General features: G+C 39.3%; 1 protein-coding gene across 1 annotated transcript; it reads left to right on the top strand.

Moving 5' to 3' along the window:
* Positions 1-1,980: 1,980 nt before the first annotated feature.
* Positions 1,981-16,319, top strand: mccc2 (methylcrotonyl-CoA carboxylase subunit 2). Its single transcript, XM_020098977.2, has 17 exons — positions 1,981-2,198; positions 4,233-4,299; positions 4,758-4,842; positions 5,136-5,237; positions 5,699-5,826; positions 6,391-6,503; positions 7,222-7,335; positions 7,570-7,634; positions 7,904-8,003; positions 8,099-8,194; positions 9,401-9,473; positions 9,553-9,629; positions 11,670-11,736; positions 12,355-12,511; positions 14,000-14,114; positions 15,057-15,142; positions 15,900-16,319. Exons 1-17 carry the CDS (start codon positions 2,067-2,069, stop codon positions 16,015-16,017), a joined length of 1,695 nt encoding a protein of 564 aa, XP_019954536.1. The 5' UTR covers positions 1,981-2,066; the 3' UTR covers positions 16,018-16,319.
* Positions 16,320-16,951: the final 632 nt, after the last annotated feature.

Consider the following 16,951-nt stretch of genomic DNA (forward strand, 5'->3'; position numbering starts at 1 on the left):
TCCTCTCACAGGAAGGACTGATGATTAAATCATGTCTCCGCCGTCTTAACAAGGTTGGGACTGTTGGGGTGGGAGTGGGGTGGGGGCTCATTCTGCAGCACTTTGATATCCTGCATTCAACGCTGTGTCTCATATTAATGACTTCTTTGAGCTGTGAAACAAGTATTATCATCTCTTTCCAAAAAGGGAAGGATGAGAGGTTTCAGCTCAGCTCGTTTGGAGACAAGGGAGGAAAGTGTGTATGTGTGTGTGGGTACTCGTACTTAATAACCCTAACCCTACATATGTGAGGACCATTTAGGGGATCAACCTTTTAAAGGTTTGTTTGAGGGTTAAAGGCTCAGTGTGTAAAATATAGTGACACCTAGTGGTGAAGTTGCATGTTGCAGCCGAATACCTCCCGTTCCAAACATGAAAGAGAACCTGTGGTAAAGGTGTTTAGTTTTAGCCGGGCTCCGTAGAGAGGACCCACTCCAGAGGTAAATATAAAGTATTTAAATATAAAGTATTTAAATATAAAGTGTAAAGAAAACAACAATTCATACAATTTAGATGAAACACACTCGTGAAAACATCACTGTGATATGTTATAGTTAATTGCTGCCAATGAATCCCTTTCACATAAATCTAACACACTTAGGTTCGACATTCAGTTGTGATGGTTAAGGTAACAGATGAAGTCACACACACATATAGAACCTTTGCCTGATCCTATATACCTTGTTCTTTCTTTTTCATCCAACCCATATGTGCTTCAACCACTTTCCTGCACTCAACTCACAGTCATCAAAATATTTTATTTAATATCATTTTTCCTCTTTTTTTTTTTTACTTATAAGAGGCTTTTCATGCTTCTACATCTATTCTGTCACTTCACCGTGCGGCAGCGAGAAGAGTTCACTGGTCACGGCAAAGTAGAGGGAACTGGATGAGTGAGAGGGTGTAAGTTCACACACAGAGTGGAGGATTGTATATTTCCTAAGAAAACAGGAGCAGCCATCTGAGTGGAGGTCATGGACATTTCGATGCATGCTGTTAGAATAGGTGGAAGCGTTGGAGGAGAATGGCCTCTCCAAACTAAATGAACTAAAAGCTCTTGGTTTGAATGCTCTTCAGCCAATACTCTGGCAAATGTACTCTGCCTTGAATAAGGCACGCGGGTCAGAAGGGATGTTTTTTTGAAGCTTTTAGCCTAACTCTGATCCCCACTTAAAACCAACTTTAGTTCCCATTTCTAAGTGAGACCAGGCCTTTTGTCTGCATCAGTTTCAGCTGCAGTTTAAAGTGTTTCTATTTCTCTGGGCTTTTTAATCGACTGGAAAAGCCCAAACTGAAAAATATCAGTCAAAACCTCACAACATGCAGGAGAGTGAAGGATGCTCAAACTTTAATCTATTATAATTTAGATTAAAACACAACTGAAGAGAATCTCAGTGCCTTATACAAATGGCAAATACAGTCTTGCAACTTTCAACACTCGTCCTTTCGCTCTAGCCAGAGGGTTGGCGCTTCGATTCCCCCTTCCGCATGCAGAAGTGTCCTTGGGCAAGATACCGAACCCCAAAATGATCCCTTCACTGCAAGGTGAATGGGTGGATGGCAAAAACACTACTGCAAAGTTTAAACTTTAACTTATGAAGACTTACACACACACCCACACACACACACACACACACGAACACACACACTGATTTTAAGATTGTAATGCTTTTAAAGTCCACATGGTGGCAGCTTCCATGTGCATGTTTTTGTACTTGGTATCTTTGCTGTCCAATTTCAATAATAACACTTGAATGCAGATAAATAAAAAAGTTGCTACTACAACCACTGGTACTTCCACTACCAATACTACTATTAATATTAATAATAATAATAATGTTATAGGCCTTTAATTCCCACCTCGCAGGATGTATAGTTGGATGTAGTTTTTAAACAGCAGACTTTATCTGAACAGCAGGTGGCGACATAGAGCAACATTTACACTAACCATAGAAGAAGAGCACTGCTGGGTTAGCCACCAAGCTAGCAGCTGTGAATCTCACGTTTGCTCAGACGTGAGTTGAAACATGCTTCTGCAGACCGTCAGGCCGTGGCTGCTCCGCTGCAGGACTCTGCCTCTGTCTCCGTCCAGACCGTACTATGCGGACAAAGTGGCTCGACTCGGCTCGGAGCCGGATAAACACTCCTCTGTTTACCAGGTAGGTTAGCCTGCAGCTAACGGCAGCTAGCCACACTGTCACATTGACAATTGCTAGTATCAGTGTTAAAGCTGCTCAGCTGTGAGGTCACACCTGTGACGGGGTGCAGACGCGATGATGTCATGTGATATTTTAGCAGAAGCTAAGTGAAGCTAAGTGAAGCTAAGTGTTGTGGCTGCAGGAGGTCATCGGCTGTCATTGGTCCCACTGTGCAGACATCTGTCCCCTGCACAACATGGAGAAACAACAGCAAACTGTTCCTATCTGAACAAAACCACGAGTTAAATGTTTGTTCCTTCTGTTGAACTGTAGAAGCTAAAACAAAACACTGAATCCTCATTGAAACAGGACAGAGACACTTTACACACATCTTTATTCTCGTGTGCAGATAGAGAATGTGTTTCCAAAGAGTCATTTCATTCATAACTATTGATGGGGATATGTGTTTAAAAAACAAATGACAAAATTAAACCCAATAAAACAATGAAACCCACCACATGGTGTTCAACTGTGATCTTATAAAATAAATATTAATAGAACTGGATTAAAACATAGTAGATAGATAGATACATACAAGAACATAAGAATAATTAAAGGTAAACAATGAGTCAAGAATAAAAAAGTCTTACCACTAGAACTATGACTGTAAAGAATACGTACTAATGGATATATTGATAATACAAATATTTGAAGTATAAGGTGATTGAGACAGAAGTAACTCAGTGTTGAAGCCAAATATAAATACATACTTTAAGATAAATAACTGAAGCTATACAAAAGTTGTGTATTAGATTAACATAGCCTGTAAAATCACAGTACAGCTAATTTAAGTGTATTTAAAAAAGGTGAAAAACAGTGCAGGAATAAAGTGTAAAACTAGAGATTTAACTATTGGTACATTACGTCCACATTCACCCTCCATCAACTGATGCAACACCATGAAAGGCCACTGGATGTCGCTGCAGACGCACTCACTGAATGTTTGCACTTGTTTACAAATGCACAAACTTTGGCTCTGAAGTGATTGTGTCTCACATTAAATCATTTTTACTCCAGCTGTGTTCTTGACCTTTTTTTATTTCCTCTTGACTCAGTTAGACGACCGAGTGTCGAGAGGATAGTAAACACTATTTCAATTGAACCACTGGCCGACCTTCACAATTTAATTAGTTCGATAATCATAACATTTCCTATTTTCTAATGAGAAACCCAGGCAGAAGACGGGGGTGCTGTAACAAGGTAACAGGTTTTTCGGTGAAAGGCATTATTTGATGAAAGGTCTTAATTGTTGTGTGTTGATTCTGGCGGCTGAGTAGGTGTTAATTACTTAATTTGTATTCAGAGGAGCTGGTTTTTGTTAAAGTAAAGTGGTGTTTTGAATAAATTGTTAATTATGTGTTTCAGTCTTTAATGATTAATATATAATGTGTGTATATATATTTAAAGTGTGTAATGGAAAACTTGCATATGAACTTTACTTGAACTCTTTCCTATGTCTGATCAATGCTCGTGTGCTGTGTTCAACAATAACTCATATAGAAACAGTTGTGCTCGCATAAGAGGAACTGCCTGGTGTACGTGCAGACGGACGATTCAAAACTAGACAGAAACCTTCTACTGTTTGACTCTTAACTATCCAATGCCCTGACTGTTGCTATGCACCTGTCAGATGTAACCTCAGTTCATGTCCTTTCTCGATGATGATCCTCTCGTTGACCCTGATCTTTGCAGAAGCAAACCTCTTCTTTCTTGCAGAAGTAAGAGCAGACAGCTTCCTGTGTTAACCAGACTACGGGTGGCTTCAGTTTTTCATGCCATTACTCAGAAACAGTTATCTCTTATGTTTCCTGTTTACCTGACCGTATAGAACCTTCTGCAGAGCTTTCTATTAAAGACCCAACGATAACTCCGGTCTGAAAAACTTTTTATTTCAAATCTCGAGATAAATTTCCTGCACAAGTGCTTTACATGAAACTCACCGTTATATATCATGACAAGTAAATGTATTATCTATGTGCTCTTCTTGTTTTACAGGAGAATTATGAACGAATGCAGGTTCTTGTTGATGAACTGAAAAGCCGGACAGAGAAGATTAAATTGGGTGTGTGAGCATAAGTTTTTATACCCGTCAGTTCTATACTCTGTTCTCGTTAAACTCCATATGTCCCTGAGTAGACATTTTGGATTTAAGGCTCTGTTGTTCCCAAATGTGAATAAATATAACTAAAAGGTAAAAACTGTTTTATACTTTGTGGTGTGCACACATTTACCGTTGACATTTTAGTTTGCAGGATAAACATCAATATTGTTAGTGAATCTAACGTTGGGTAGATTAAATGTAGAATTTTGCGTTTCATGACAGTTGATGCAGTTGTATGCAAAGCTGTGCATATGGAGCAAAAATGTTTATCTTAGTTCAAACATTTAGTGCATGGGGTTGGGTATACGTTTGTTTTTTGGGTTAGGATCTATAAATGTTTCCTCGTTGAAAACCAACATTGGATTTTTTAAGTCTTGCTAAATTATTTGTCAATGTGCTTTTTATTTTTATTGATTAAGGTGGAGGAGAAAAAGCCAGAAGGCTTCATACGTCTCGTGGGAAACTCCTGCCCAGAGAGCGTGTAGACAGACTCCTGGATCCAGGGTAATGCATCGACTTCCACCTCCAGCTTCGATAGATTCAAAATTCATGGCTCAGTCATCGAGCAACCAGATTCATCAAATTTGTAGTGAAATGTGCAAATTAGCAGAAAATGTATTAACACTGAATGAACCACAATTTACTAAACTAATTGAAAAGCGTGATGTGGGTCAAAAGTGAGTTAATAGTAGTTTATCAGTAAAATGAGGAGCGAGCCAGGCTTCGGAATCTGAATCCGCTGGTGTCAGCTGTTTGTCGCTGCCGGTGTTACATGATGTTTGTTTATTTTCTTGCAGGACCCCTTTTTTGGAATTCTCTCAGTTTGCAGCCAATGAGTTGTATGGAAAAGAGGAAGTCCCAGCAGGCGGTATAATTACCGGGATTGGACGTGTCTCGGGGTAATCATAATGACCTCCTTTTGCATGTATCAGCTAATTTGTAGTAATGTAATTATTCACACATTACAGGCACTGTATGTGCAAGGCTCTTATGAAAGCAGCACCGGAGGAAAAGGTGACTCTTGAACAAGCTGCAACGATGGATGATTTTTTTGACCTGGTGGAAAAACAATTGAAATATTGTCCTTTTGAATATTTATTACTACCTGTTATTCTATCACAGTGCGAGAACCAACATTTTGATCGATAAATTCATTGAGATAAATATTTCTGCTAACACAGACTAGAAATGCAAACTGGATTATAAGACACTCTATCTGCCTGTAAATACAGAAAAAACTTTCTGCAAAATATTCAAACTTATGATAATTTAGCTTTTTTGTATTATTTTAATGGATTTTCACTTAAGTACTCACTAAAACATTCCAGTTGATTTTTTTTATCTTTTTTATTTTTCATAGGGTGGAATGTGTTATTGTCGCAAATGATGCCACAGTTAAAGGAGGAACGTATTATCCAATCACCGTGAAGAAGCATCTTCGTGCACAAGAAATAGCCCAACAGAACCACTTGCCGTGCATCTACTTAGGTGAGTGTTTCTGTATTTGTAAGGGTTTGTTCAAACACGTTTTTCACTTTCGCCACCACAACTACACATATAAATATGAAGGTCATGCTAGAAATACAGAGAAGTACAGTTCCACAGTGAAAGGACCCCATGGGCCGAATCTGTAGACTTACAGCAACACTATGCAACTTCTTAACCTTAAAAGCTTCAGAATTAGTTTGATTGAACTCTGACTTTTATGAAGGAGAATGTTTCATTCCCTGTCTCTCCTGGTTAAAGAAGCCGGGGATCATGGGTAATAAAGAGTTTTGTGGCAGTTCAGTAAGAGGGATTACGGAGGCAGAGGAAATTTATTTCCTGCATGAAAACTACTTCATCACTCGACAGAATGAATCCCCACGTGTGGCTGCAGAGGGCGCTGCTGCTCAGCTAAAGTTACACAGTGTTGCTTTAAGACATCCCAGAGAGCCCTGGTTGTGAGTTGCAGGCTGTAGTTCATATAACAGAAGATAAAGTAGATGCGGTATATATATTTTAATAATCTATTAGTTCTAAAAAACCTCCTGGTGTTCTTGTTTCCTTCAGTGGATTCTGGAGGAGCCAACCTGCCCAGACAGGCCGACGTCTTCCCTGACAGAGACCATTTTGGACGCATCTTCTACAACCAGGCCAGGCTGTCTTCAGAGGGAATAGCACAGGTGACGCTCATGTTCTCTTCGTATCTCGTTATTCGCATAGCACAAGGAGATTTAAACGTCTTCATAATTTGCATGTGTCCTCTCGTTCACTGTTGTTTTCTTGGCTTGCATCTTTTTGGTGCTTTTTTAAAAGTCTTACCTTTATTCTGGCCAAAAACAACTGGACTCATATTTCTTTTCATTCCTTTGAAAGTTGAAAAGGATGTATGAAAAATTCAGTCAGGCAGCAGATACTGTAAATCTGCACCGTTGTTGCTCATTCATCTTTTATTTGTCTGTAGGCGACTAAAATCCATCTTACTTTAGATTTTTGTTTTGAAGAGACATCCTTCTTTTTAGTAACAAAACAAGTCGGACCGGGTGAGAGCTGAGGAATGCAGTGGCTTTCCTATTCACCCAGGAGTGATAATCACAGCAGCATATATTCGTTTAACTGGGGTGCCCAATCATTCATCCAAAATCTGTCCACCAGTGACGAACATTGTATAAACTTCGAGGATTGATCTCCTGCTCTTCACATTTAAAATCCCAGTTGTAAGCGCCCATAACATTACCGGTAATTGAAAGGATCACAATAATGGTTTCTGCAGAGTAAATGGATTTCACCAGTATTGTATTAATTTGCCATCAAGAGTTTTCACATCAGTTCATTCTTAATGTTGTACATGTTTTGTAACTAGATTTTCGTGTTATTTATTATTTGTCTTCGCTCCCTCAGATTGCTGTAGTGATGGGCTCCTGCACCGCTGGAGGAGCTTATGTACCAGCAATGGCAGATGAAAGCATCATTGTGCAGAAGCAAGGAACTATTTTCCTCGGAGGACCGCCACTGGTTTGCTCATTTTTACATCCTGGTTAAATGTGGAGAGAGAGAGAGAGAGAGAGAGAGAGAGAGAGAAATCTGTAGTCAAGTTAACAGATTGTTGGTTAGATTTTATTAACAGATTAATGGATGTTATTGTCAGTTAATGGTTAAATGAAGGAACGTTCTTAGTTGGGACAATAATTTCAATTGTCAGATTTATCCTGTTTTACTCAAGTGATTTCTCCAATTCATTTTTGACAGGTCAAAGCTGCCACTGGAGAAGAAGTTTCTGCCGAGGAGCTTGGCGGCGCCGATCTTCATTGCAAGTATGAAATTAATATAACTTTACGTGTGTGGAATTGTGATGCTTTGTTTGAAGTCTCAGACACTAGTTAGGATTTGATTTTTTCACTTTACACAGATCTCAGTATTTCGAAATTACTGTATCGCAGGATAGAATGTTCACTGGTTTATATTTACTCAATGTTTCGTTAAAAACTAGTCATGCTCATGCTCCCATCGGTGTCATCATTTTTAGTATTGATGTATGTGCTGTAATAAATTCCAGGTGATTGATCAGTTGTATATTTTCCAGGAAATCTGGTGTGACAGATCACTACGCTTTAGACGATAATCACGCGCTTCATTTGGCAAGAAAGGCGGTGCGAAGCCTCAACTACAGGAAGAATATTGAGGTCAGTCCAAAAAAATAACTATTGACATTTAATAATTTATCCAGTTCTTGTGTCTGAGCTTCCTGTTGAAACAGAGCCGGTCTGATGTTTTTCAGGTCACCACGGAACCCACTGAAGCTCCTCTGTACCCTGCAGATGAACTCTATGGCATAGTTGGAGATAACTTGAAGCGCAACTTTGATGTCAGAGAGGTAGACGTCCAGTTTCCTTTACACTCCTTAGAATAGGAAATGTTGTGGAGGCTGTAAGTCAAAGTCATTTGAACATGGCAACACTCAAATCAAATTTTTAAAACACTTGATAATCTACTACAAGGGATTTAATCAAAGCACTACATAATCATTTAAAAATCATTCCTTAGCTCCACTCATTCCTTAGCCATAATATCCTTTGTCGTTGTGGTTGCAGGTCCTTAAAGTATTAAATTCAGCTTATATAGATCTTAATTCTTTGAGACGTATCGCCACCAAAGATTACTGCAAGACTTTCTCTACTCTGCCAGACCAAAGAAGAAGAATTACTAGTTCCAGTGTGTGCTCCATCATTAGTCTGTGTCTGTTTTTCAAGTTTTTGCATTTAATTAATGCTTTTCAAATGCAACTTTAATGAAAAGTGGCTTGAGAATGACGAGTACTTGTGGTGGGTAAATGCAGAGCCTGGAGGTACTTATGAAGCAAACTGCAGTGTGTGTTTAAAGTTTTTCAATCTTGGGACATTCGGGGTCAAGGCAGTGGAGTGTTTACTTGGAACAAGTACATTTTCTATTTTAGTGTGTATTTCCATCACAAGTTTTGTGTTTTTAATCAGGCATTAAACGTGTCTTAAAAAGCCTTAAATTTAAGTTATTTATAGCTTTAGACACCCTGTTAGTTAAATTTTATGATTCGTCATTAATTAAATTGATTTGCCATAATATTACCATCAGAAAACAAGATTCACTGAACACAGACTCAGGTTTTATAAATAAACCTGTCTTTCACAGGCCCAGAATGCACTTTAAACACTACTTAGCTGTCAGGTCTCTCTATCGGGAGTGAAGTCGATAATGGACGACTGGCATCAATCTTGTGTTTTCTCTGGCCGGTGCTTGCCAGATGATCTCATTTGGTTTAAAGCCTGTGTCTTTGGTTCTTGATGTAGATCCAGGAGCAAGAATTACTGCTAACCCTCAGGAGGTCAAAGTGTAGAACACTATTGACAGTGCATTTAGTTTGCAAACTCAAGTGAGTGCTCGTCTTTACATGAGTTCTGCTGTAATCGCCTTTTCAACAAGAGATGCCTTTAAATCACCGAAGTCAAATCGCTTAAGTTAAAGAACCTGTGTTTTTAAAAGTGTCAGTGAAGAAATGTAATAGATGTATATGTCTAACAAGTCTTTATCGTGTATTTGTGTGCAGGTCATTGCCAGAATTGTAGACGGCAGCAAATTTGATGAGTTCAAGGCTTTCTACGGAGACACACTTGTTACAGGTAACCCAAAATCCCAAAATCAAAAATCAGACTTTTTTGTTTTCTAGAATCTGGAATTTGAACTCAAATATTTCCGCAGGTTTTTCAAGAATATTTGGTTACCCGGTCGGAATCATTGGCAACAACGGAGTCTTGTTTTCAGAATCTGCAAAAAAGGTAAATCTGGTTTGGAGCCAAAGACGACTGAAATGGTAAAAAGTGAACCAGAAACAAAAAAACATTTTCCCTATGAAACCACATTTAATTTGAGTAGATCTGGATTTTTGTTTGGCTCAGCACCACACTCATGAATATTTTTTTGTCAGGATCCATAAGTTGTTTAAAAATGCAGCGTTAAGGAAATGCCCCTTTGTTCCGGATCTGTGCTAAAATGAATGGGTTCTTTCTTGGCCAATGTCCCATCCCTCAACCGAGGGCTTTGGAAATCTGTTTATTAGTTTTTGAGTAATCCTGTTGACGAAAAAATGGACAGGGGTGAAAACATAACCTCCTTGGTGGTGGTAATGAATATAGATTTCTATGGCATTTCCACAATGTCTCTCAAACCTAATTTCTTTTAAAAGTTTAATTTGTACAGCAGCAATCCTAAGATTTCATGAGTTTAAATGAGATCTGCAAACAAGAAACATCTGGAAATCATAAAAAGTCTCATGATGATGTTGAGTTTTCAAAACATTGTGCCTCTGAAATGTTAATAGTGAAGCAGCTTAGATGAAATTCTCCACAGGGATTTGCTAAATATCAATATTTCTCTCGTGCGGGAGCTTTAGTGTTTCAGATGGTTCCTTGAGACCCTTCACAGTCGAGGCGACGAGTTTATCTCGTACAATAAGCCCTCAAATTGCACTTGTCTGGAACATCTCCTGAGTACGCTGATGAATGGCATTGTAATAACGTAGAATTTAGAAACCACGGACGAGGCACAATCATAATTTTCATTTTATATAAATCACTTAATTTGCAAACCAATCTGCCGTGAACAGACCTGAACTTTGCACAGCCTCAGGAAAGATGAGGAGCTGGATTTGTGATTATGGACTAATAAGTATTTCTAACACATTTTGAATTAGATTACAAGCTGGCACGGAGAAAAAAAAAAAAGGTTTCTTTGATTTATTTCTGCGAGGTCTCAATATGACAGTATGAACACTGGTTATCTCATCACGCAATTACTGTGTAGAGAGACGGACTCCGCGCTTCAGACAAACACAGACGTGGAACAGACGAGCTCAGCGAGCACATCCAAGAAAAATCAATTCAGCACCTGTATTTTCTGACACGCTGTCATTACTTAAGACATGCCAGGCTTCTGTTATGCTAACTGTAAACGTTTTAAAGCTTTTCCCCTGGTGTTTGTGCCGCTGAAAGGGAGAGGTAGCAGAGAAAAGATTAGATTTGTGTTGTTGTGCACACATCAGGGAGCCAGCTGATGGATCATTTTTCACCAAGTGACAGTTTCTAATAGGCAGCCGTCTCCCACATTGTCTCCAACCTCTGTTTACACTTTGTGATGCGATGCAGGCTGCATCACCGGAAGAAAGCCGGTAGAGGTAAATGCCAAAATAAAGAAAACAGCTGAGTAATTCAGCAATACAAAGTGTATGTAAATGAGGTGTCTCTCCACACAGTGCACAGTCCTTTGTGCCCGTTTGCCTGCACAATGGCTCCTGGCAGCTCTGTGTTGTGCCGAATGAAAAGCCATTCGGCTCCTTCATTTCAAAGTAAAGTCTGGCAAATACAAAGGCAGTGCGACACCAGATGACGTCCCTCCTCTCGGCCTGATAACTTTCCGTCCTGCGTGGTCACGAGGAGGATGATGATCGAGATGAGGCCGACTGATCACAGGACACACACTGGACGATGAGTGCAAAGCAGCTGAAGTCGATTTTCAAGCCCCATTTGTTTCGATCACAAGACATTAAGAAACTATCACTCGGGGGATTTAGGAGCATCACTGTGGTCACCAAGTTTGCTGTTTTTGAAATGAAAACATCCACAATTAACCGAGATAGTTTAGTTTCGTGTGCGTTTTATCTCCGGCTCCTCAAGCAGTTCTGCATAAATTCCTCTTGCATATTTAATCTACACATTTACACTGTGGTTTCTTTAGGGAGTTCATTGTTTGTGATTGTGAAGAAACATAAATCATTACTAACTCCTTCATTTAAATAATGAATATTTTTCTTTTCTTTTCAGGGGACGCATTTCATCGAGTTATGTTGCCAAAGAAACATTCCACTCATTTTTCTACAAAACATAACAGGTCAGTGGGAGTTCACACTGTCTGATGTTTGAAGAGTGTTGACATATGATGGAATAAGATAGTAACAGGGAGTTACACACCCCTGCCAATGCCCACCAGTCACGTTGTGAAACCACATTTCAATTCATCTAGATTTTTATTTGGATCCGCACCAAGTTTCACACGCTCATAGGTATCAGTCCTCGTCAAGATCCTTGAATTATTCCCTGAGAAATAAACAATAATGTTGAAAAGCACATTATCACAGAGAGAAAAATGATTCCTGGATCTGCCTCCTGATTTTGATCCGCACCAAAACTGTGACGTGGTAATCCTAACCTTCTTGGCCGAGGTAATTCTTATCTAAGGGGTGAAATAACTGAGAAAGTATTGTGGTTTTTAATGGGTTCCGAGGCACCCAGTGAACCTCGCATGTAATACAATACAATGCTGGGTATCATCATCAGTTCATGTGGCATGGTGTACAAATCTTTATCAGCAGTCTCTCAGTTTTACTTGTTCCTCATTAAAGATTTATTTTTAACACGCTCAGGTTTTCTCCCTGGAGATAACAACAAACACACACTTGCAAAGTCAACACAGCCTTTTTACTTGCAATCTCTGTCGGCTCCATCTCAGGGTTCATGGTGGGTAGAGAGTATGAAGCGGGAGGGATTGCCAAGGATGGAGCCAAGATGGTAACCGCAGTCGCCTGTGCCAATGTTCCCAAGATTACCGTTATCGTTGGAGGCTCCTACGGCGCAGGGAACTACGGCATGTGTGGCAGAGCGTACAGGTATGAAAAGGTTAATGTGTGCTCGGTGACAGCACCGGAAACCATGAAAGAAGAACAGCAGCCTTGGTAACGGCCATTAGCCGTGTCTTAATTGTGAATAACTGGAGTGTAAAACCACACTGTGCTTTCTGTTTGTGTCATAATATGCATCAGGTGCACTTGTATTTTTACATCTGGGTGCAGGTGACCTTTTCGTAGCAGCAGGAAAAGAGGCTTTCAGTGCAGAAAAACACGTTTCATAGTAAACGCATTTGAATTCTGTGGAGATTCTCAGCCCTCAAGGTGATTGTTATCCAAGGAGAGTGGAATCGAGGGGGACTGGGTTCTTAAAGATGCTTGAGGATGTTTCACCTCATTCAAGAGGTTCTTGAGGTCAGAAACTGAAGAACTGAAACCTTTATTCAATTCATCTTCCGTATTAAATTTCACTCTCACCGCCACCCCTTACTTATTAGAATGTCCCCTATCATTACTCTTACTTCTGTGAAAACAAAAAGACAGAATGAGGGGATGGTACTCCACCAATTTAACATAAGACTCCTGTAACATTGTTGGACTCACAATGGAGAGTTTAAAAAAAACAACAACAACAAGACAACAGCGCTGCAGAGACGTTTCTATAATTTCTACTTTCAGACTTGTAATCTTCAGCAGAACAGACCCTGCAATTCTGCCCAGTTCCCTCAACATCCACACAGGCCTGCATGTGTTTTTTAACGAATGCAGTTGTACACTTCATGAACTGTGAACAAACTTTAATGTGTATTATCAATGGAGAGCGCTTTAAACAGATTTTTTTTTTGTGTGTGTGCACCCTCGTTCATTTCTTTGCAAAATATATGGTAGTAAAATGACATCTGCATCATAGTTTAGATAGAAGCTGTGGTTCAGTTTAAAGATTGAATTTTCCAATCTGTCTCCCTCTGTTCCCTCAATTTAAATATGTTAAGACACTTTTGAAAAAAATTTTCAAACAAGCACAGATGAGTTAACGTTTTGGAAAAGTTATATATTTGTATTTACCTTCAGTTAGACTTTTCTGAATTCTTAAAGGCGATCGAATTCCTCATCAGTCGCATTTTGCAGTCGGATTTATCATTTGACCTTTCACAGACAGATGGGTGACTGTGTTCATGTTTGCTGATATGAAAAATTCTATCTTTCTGAATAAACAATGTAGAAAAGAGGTTTACATGAAAACAATTTTGATTTCAAGTTCTTTGTATTTGGTACTATTTGTGTTTTTGTATTTAGTTATTTATAATAAACTTTATGGTTAAACTACTGTAAAGCGCTTTGATAACCACATCTTTGAAATCATTGCCCATTTTTCTAATTATTACATATTAGCTAAAATGTTTACTCCCTATGGGCATTGGCCCCCTGAAATCCATATCGGCCCGGCTCTACCAATTGTTTGTAATGTATCTGTCCATTCTAGTTTAGAAAAGACAAGTAAATGAACACCCTCTGTTTCTCCTCCCTCAGCCCACGCTTCCTGTACATGTGGCCAAATTCTCGAATCTCCGTCATGGGCGGCGAGCAGGCGGCCACTGTCCTCGCCACCATCACTAAGGATCAGAGGGCGCGCGAGGGAAAGGAGGTAATGATTCCCATGAGTCATCCCGTCGGCACGTCACTGGAACGACTTCAATTAGCCTTGGCGGGTTTTTTTTGCTGCCAAAAGCATAAACATTATAAAAGACACTTTTCTTTCAGTAATGGTTTGACATGGCACTTAATACAAGGATAATATTATATCAGTGGGAAGTGTTACAGTGATGACTTACCCTGGATAGTGCAGTCATCAGATGGATATAATTAAACTGTGGCAGGTATGCTGTTATGGGAGTATTAAGACTGCATTAATAGCAACAGAGTGACACCTCATATCAGTGCCCGATGGCAAGGCGCTTCAATCAGGGGTTTGGATGGTTCAACAATATAAAGCATTAAAAAGACTGAGAAGGTAGTAAAAAGTTATTATGGTTTTTTTATTATCTAATTTGATTCCAGTTGTCTTTACAGAGCTTTTTGTTGACGCTGCGAGTCGTTCCATTCAAAACAAAATCATGAAACAAAACAAGTCCCATCGTCCATTTCCTTCTGCAAGTGTGTGGCAACAGTCACGAGACGGATTTAAAACAAACCATGGTTGTTGAATTAAAGAATCAAAATTAAACCGTGGGACATTTCCACCTCTTTTTAGTCACTGTTATTGATTCATTGATCAAATTAACAGCAAATCTATCGGTCATGAAAAAATCAGCAAATCTGTTTTATTTGAAACGTTTGAATTTATCTTTGAAGATGTAGTTTGAGCTGTTGTTGAATTGGGTTCCTTTATATTAAAGTGTTTCTAATATTTGTTCACATCGTTTATATAAATACTGGAAGTTAGAAAAAAAAAACGGTTTTGACTCAACAATTTTTCTATTACTCAGTGTTTTCATTTGGACAAACTGTGTTTTAATGGATGTGATTATAAAACTATTTCTTTCATTCAGTTTCCTTTTGCAAACCAATCATTTTAATTTCTTCACAGTTCACAGCCGAGCAAGAGGCCGCCATGAAGGAACCCATAGTGCGGCGGTTTGAAGCAGAAGGCAGCCCGTACTTCTCCAGTGCCAGGTAAGTCACGATGCATCAGACTTCATGTCTCTGTGGTAAAATGAGACGCACGTTTACAAAATGGTTCCCAGAGAGTATGTCCCATCTTCTGTGGAACGATGATATAGGGCAAACGGGGACAAAAAAAAAAAAGCCACCGGGATTTATTTCAGATTTATTTTTACACACGTCATGTGATCCTGCTTTTCCACAAATGGAGAAACCACAAGTAATTCATGCATGAGGAGTGATGCTGTAATGTCTTTCAAGTGTATTTCCTCTCCGTCAGACACTCTGTTGTTTTGTTAAAATGAGCCCTCTTTGTTTTTCATTTAGTCCTGTGGGTTTCACATATCAGAGGATTTCTTAGTTCAAACAGTGTGACTGGAAGATCTGCAGATGAGTTGCAATGTTGGGATTAAGCAGATTATATATTAGATGAACTGGGAAACGACCTCAATTAGTTTTAAACTTCTTTTTACACCTTTTACACCAAAAACAGAGAAGTTTCAAAACTTCTTACACAGACTTACAAGAAACGAGGTGAAATATAAAGAGAGTAATCGATATTGAAAAAGCAGATGAAATCATAAAGATTTGAAATTGATTTCAAAGTCTGTCTGACAAGAAAAAGTCTTTCACGATCCTGTGGATGAGATTTTAAATGAAATAAATAAAAATCTGTCGCTGTTAATAGACGTGCGCGGGTACGACAGGCAGCATCAGGTGAGGGAGGTGAAATGTGTCATCTAACAAACTGAAGCGTTTCTTTTCACAGACTGTGGGATGACGGGATTATTGATCCAGCTGACACTCGCCTGGTGTTGGGACTGAGTCTCAGCGCGGCACTGAACGCACCAACGAAGAAGACGCGTTTCGGAGTGTTCAGGATGTAACGCCTTCAGGTGTAGACCTCGGATTTAACAGAGTCGTACTGTATTTATACTAGTTTTTTGTAGTTTTAATCTTGATGTGTCTCCAGATTAACAAAGATTGGGAAAAAATATAACACTAAAGAAATATCACCTGAGTGGAATCACACAACGTGGATGACATTTCTACTGTCAGGTTGTGCCTTACTGTTACTAAACCTGTGCAAATGCAACTCTAGTTATTAATCTCTTTCCTTTGGTGGGTTTGTATTCGGTTTTTTTTGTCAAATATTGTAAATGGGGAATTAAAAATGTGAAAATCTAAATTTAAGTGTGCTGTTTGTTTTTTTTTTTATTCAGGAGCTGAACTGAAAGAAGAGTATGAGAGAAACAATGATCATAAGGGGGCGCTGTTCAGCCATGAATATCTCACCTGTTAAAGTTCACTTTCGAACTTTAGATAACAAATACTGGTGTTTTGATATTTACAGATGAGACATTTTGTGGAGATTCACACTAAAAAAGTAGGGTTTTTAAAAAATGTCCGAGCTCAGTGCAGTTATCTGTAATGTGCACTTTTCATTTTTGTTATTGTGCAAATGTTGTGTTATGGTGAGCAGGAATAGGATGTGGTCTCTATAGATAGGATGCTCGAGGCAGAGTGTGCTGTTTACAGGAGCTAAGCTACAGAGGGAGAGAGCTTAACTTCACCAGCCGGCCACCCTCTTCCTTCTCTCTCTTCCTTCTCTCTCTCTTCCTTCTGCAGTTTGCTGACTTATCTCTGTAACATGTGGCAGTTCTCTGCTGGTGGAGGACATGTGATTTTACTCTGGCAACAATTTACTTTTTTATTCATCCACTTTTCCGAGGCCAAGGATTTAGATGCAGCAGTGGATGTGAACGTGTGAATGTGTTCCCATGAAGCCGGCTGGTTAAAACGCTGAACCGGAGGCGCTTC

The sequence above is a fragment of the Paralichthys olivaceus genome, chromosome 4 (genome assembly GCF_024713975.1).
Source record: "Paralichthys olivaceus isolate ysfri-2021 chromosome 4, ASM2471397v2, whole genome shotgun sequence".
Taxonomy (NCBI): domain Eukaryota; kingdom Metazoa; phylum Chordata; class Actinopteri; order Pleuronectiformes; family Paralichthyidae; genus Paralichthys; species Paralichthys olivaceus.

What these genes read in the sequence shown, in the direction of transcription:
- mccc2 (XM_020098977.2), top strand. Translation starts at nt 2,067, where the DNA reads ATGCTTCTGCAGACCGTCAGGCCGTGGCTGCTCCGCTGCAGGACTCTG. An exon ending in TTTTCTACAAAACATAACAG is followed by an intron (nt 11,737 to 12,354) that starts GTCAGTGGGAGT and finishes GCTCCATCTCAG; the next exon opens with GGTTCATGGTGGGTAGAGAG. An exon ending in CCGTACTTCTCCAGTGCCAG is followed by an intron (nt 15,143 to 15,899) that starts GTAAGTCACGAT and finishes TTCTTTTCACAG; the next exon opens with ACTGTGGGATGACGGGATTA.